At 46.2% G+C, this 1741-nt stretch overlaps 1 protein-coding gene across 1 annotated transcript; it reads right to left on the reverse strand.

Annotated features, from left to right (window-relative positions):
• Positions 1-24: 24 nt before the first annotated feature.
• Positions 25-1333, reverse strand: LOC103311737 (the record flags this gene model as incomplete). The annotated part of the gene is made up of 1 exon (XM_008191441.1): positions 25-1333. A coding segment is annotated over exon 1 (1309 nt), but the record flags the coding sequence as incomplete, so codon positions are not given.
• Positions 1334-1741: the final 408 nt, after the last annotated feature.

The following is a 1741-nucleotide window of genomic DNA, read 5'->3' on the forward strand; positions in this document are numbered from 1 at the left end:
GAACCGATGCTGCGCGGATCACACCGTCTGCACCAGGCTCGACCTTGACCACTCGTCCTAAGCGCCACTGCAAAGGAGGCAGGTTGGTGTCTCGAAGTATTACCACTGTCCCAATTCTTACTGACGGACCTTTCGCACCTGCCCATTTAACCCTTTCCTGAAGCTGATTCAGATATTCAGTACTCCAGCGATTCCACAGTGTTTGAGAGTATTTTGTCACTCTTCGCCACCTGTCCAACCGGTTATCAGGTGTGGCAGTCTCATCACGCTCGGGCACCGCAGTTATAGCGTCTCCGGTTAAAAAATGACCGGGCGTTAAAACAGTCAAATCGGTTGGATCGGAGGACATTGGTGTTATAGGACGGGAATTTAAGCAAGCCTCTACCCTAGTTAGTACCGTACTCATTTCCTCATATGTAAGCCTCGCCTCGCCTAACACTTTGTATAATAAACTCTTCATGGACTTTACCGCCGCCTCCCACAACCCGCCAAAATGCGGCGAGCGGGGCGGTATGCACTTCCATTCGACGCCTTTATCCGCGAGAGCTGTTACAATTTCGTTTTGGTGATCCACGGACTGAAAAAATTGAAATATTTCTTTGAGTTGCCTTTGTGCTCCAATAAAGTTTGTAGCGTTGTCTGAATATATGACTGAACTTCGGCCTCGACGGTCAAAAAATCGGTTTAAAGCTTGTAAAAATGTTTTCGTCGTTAAATCACTAATCAATTCAATGTGAACCGCCTTCGTTGCAAAGCAAACAAATATTCCGATGTACCCCTTTGAACATGCCGCCTTTCTTCGTAAACTCGTTTTTATCATTATCGGACCAGCAAAGTCGATACCACAACGCGAAAACGGCCGACTCGGTGTTACTCTATCACGCGGTAGGTCACCCATAATCGGCTGCACGATAACTGGTTTTAATCTAAAACATGTTACGCATTTATGCACAGTATCACGCGCAATATTACGCGCCTTCAACGGCCAATACCGCTGCCGAATCGATGCTATGAGTGCTTGTGGACCGCTATGCAAAAGTTGTACGTGTTCACGGCGAAATAATAGCCGTGTGTATGGACTATCACTGGGTAGGACTATCGGGTTTCGCTGATGTATGTCCAGGTATATTGCATTTTTTAATCGACCGCCGACGCGTAGAAGTTTTTCTTTATCGTAATATGGTCGTAATCTAAATAGCTTGCTTGTTGTGGCTACTTGTGTACTTCCGCTTAAAGCCTTTATTTCCTTGCCGAAGTGTTCTAGCTGCACCATTCTTATCAATGCGAGATTTGCGTATTCTAATTCGAATGCTTGCAATGGGCCGACAATCATTTTTTTCTTTCGCCAGCGTAAACAATACGCCGTTATACGTATGATTTTACTTAACGAAGATCGTTCGGATAACAGTGGATAATTGCATTTCGCTGTACAAGTTAAACTGCACGTTTCTGCCGTAGTGGTGTTATCTTTCGCTTCGGGTATGTTTGTGTCTGCCGCAGTATACGCTTTCGATTCGACATTTGGCCACGCTGTACTCTCCTCGCTGAGCCACGTGGGGCCGTGCCACCAAATCGCATTTTCCTTTAGACGTTTTGCCTCACAGCCACGTGATATAAGATCTGCCGGATTATCCAGCGTACTTACGTGTGCCCATTCACTAAATAACGTCAAATCTTGCACCTCCCCGACCCTATGAGCTACAAAGGTCTTCCATCGGGTTGATGGTGACGATATCCATGC

This window comes from Acyrthosiphon pisum, unplaced genomic scaffold (genome assembly GCF_005508785.2).
Source record: "Acyrthosiphon pisum isolate AL4f unplaced genomic scaffold, pea_aphid_22Mar2018_4r6ur Scaffold_17024;HRSCAF=17692, whole genome shotgun sequence".
Taxonomy (NCBI): domain Eukaryota; kingdom Metazoa; phylum Arthropoda; class Insecta; order Hemiptera; family Aphididae; genus Acyrthosiphon; species Acyrthosiphon pisum.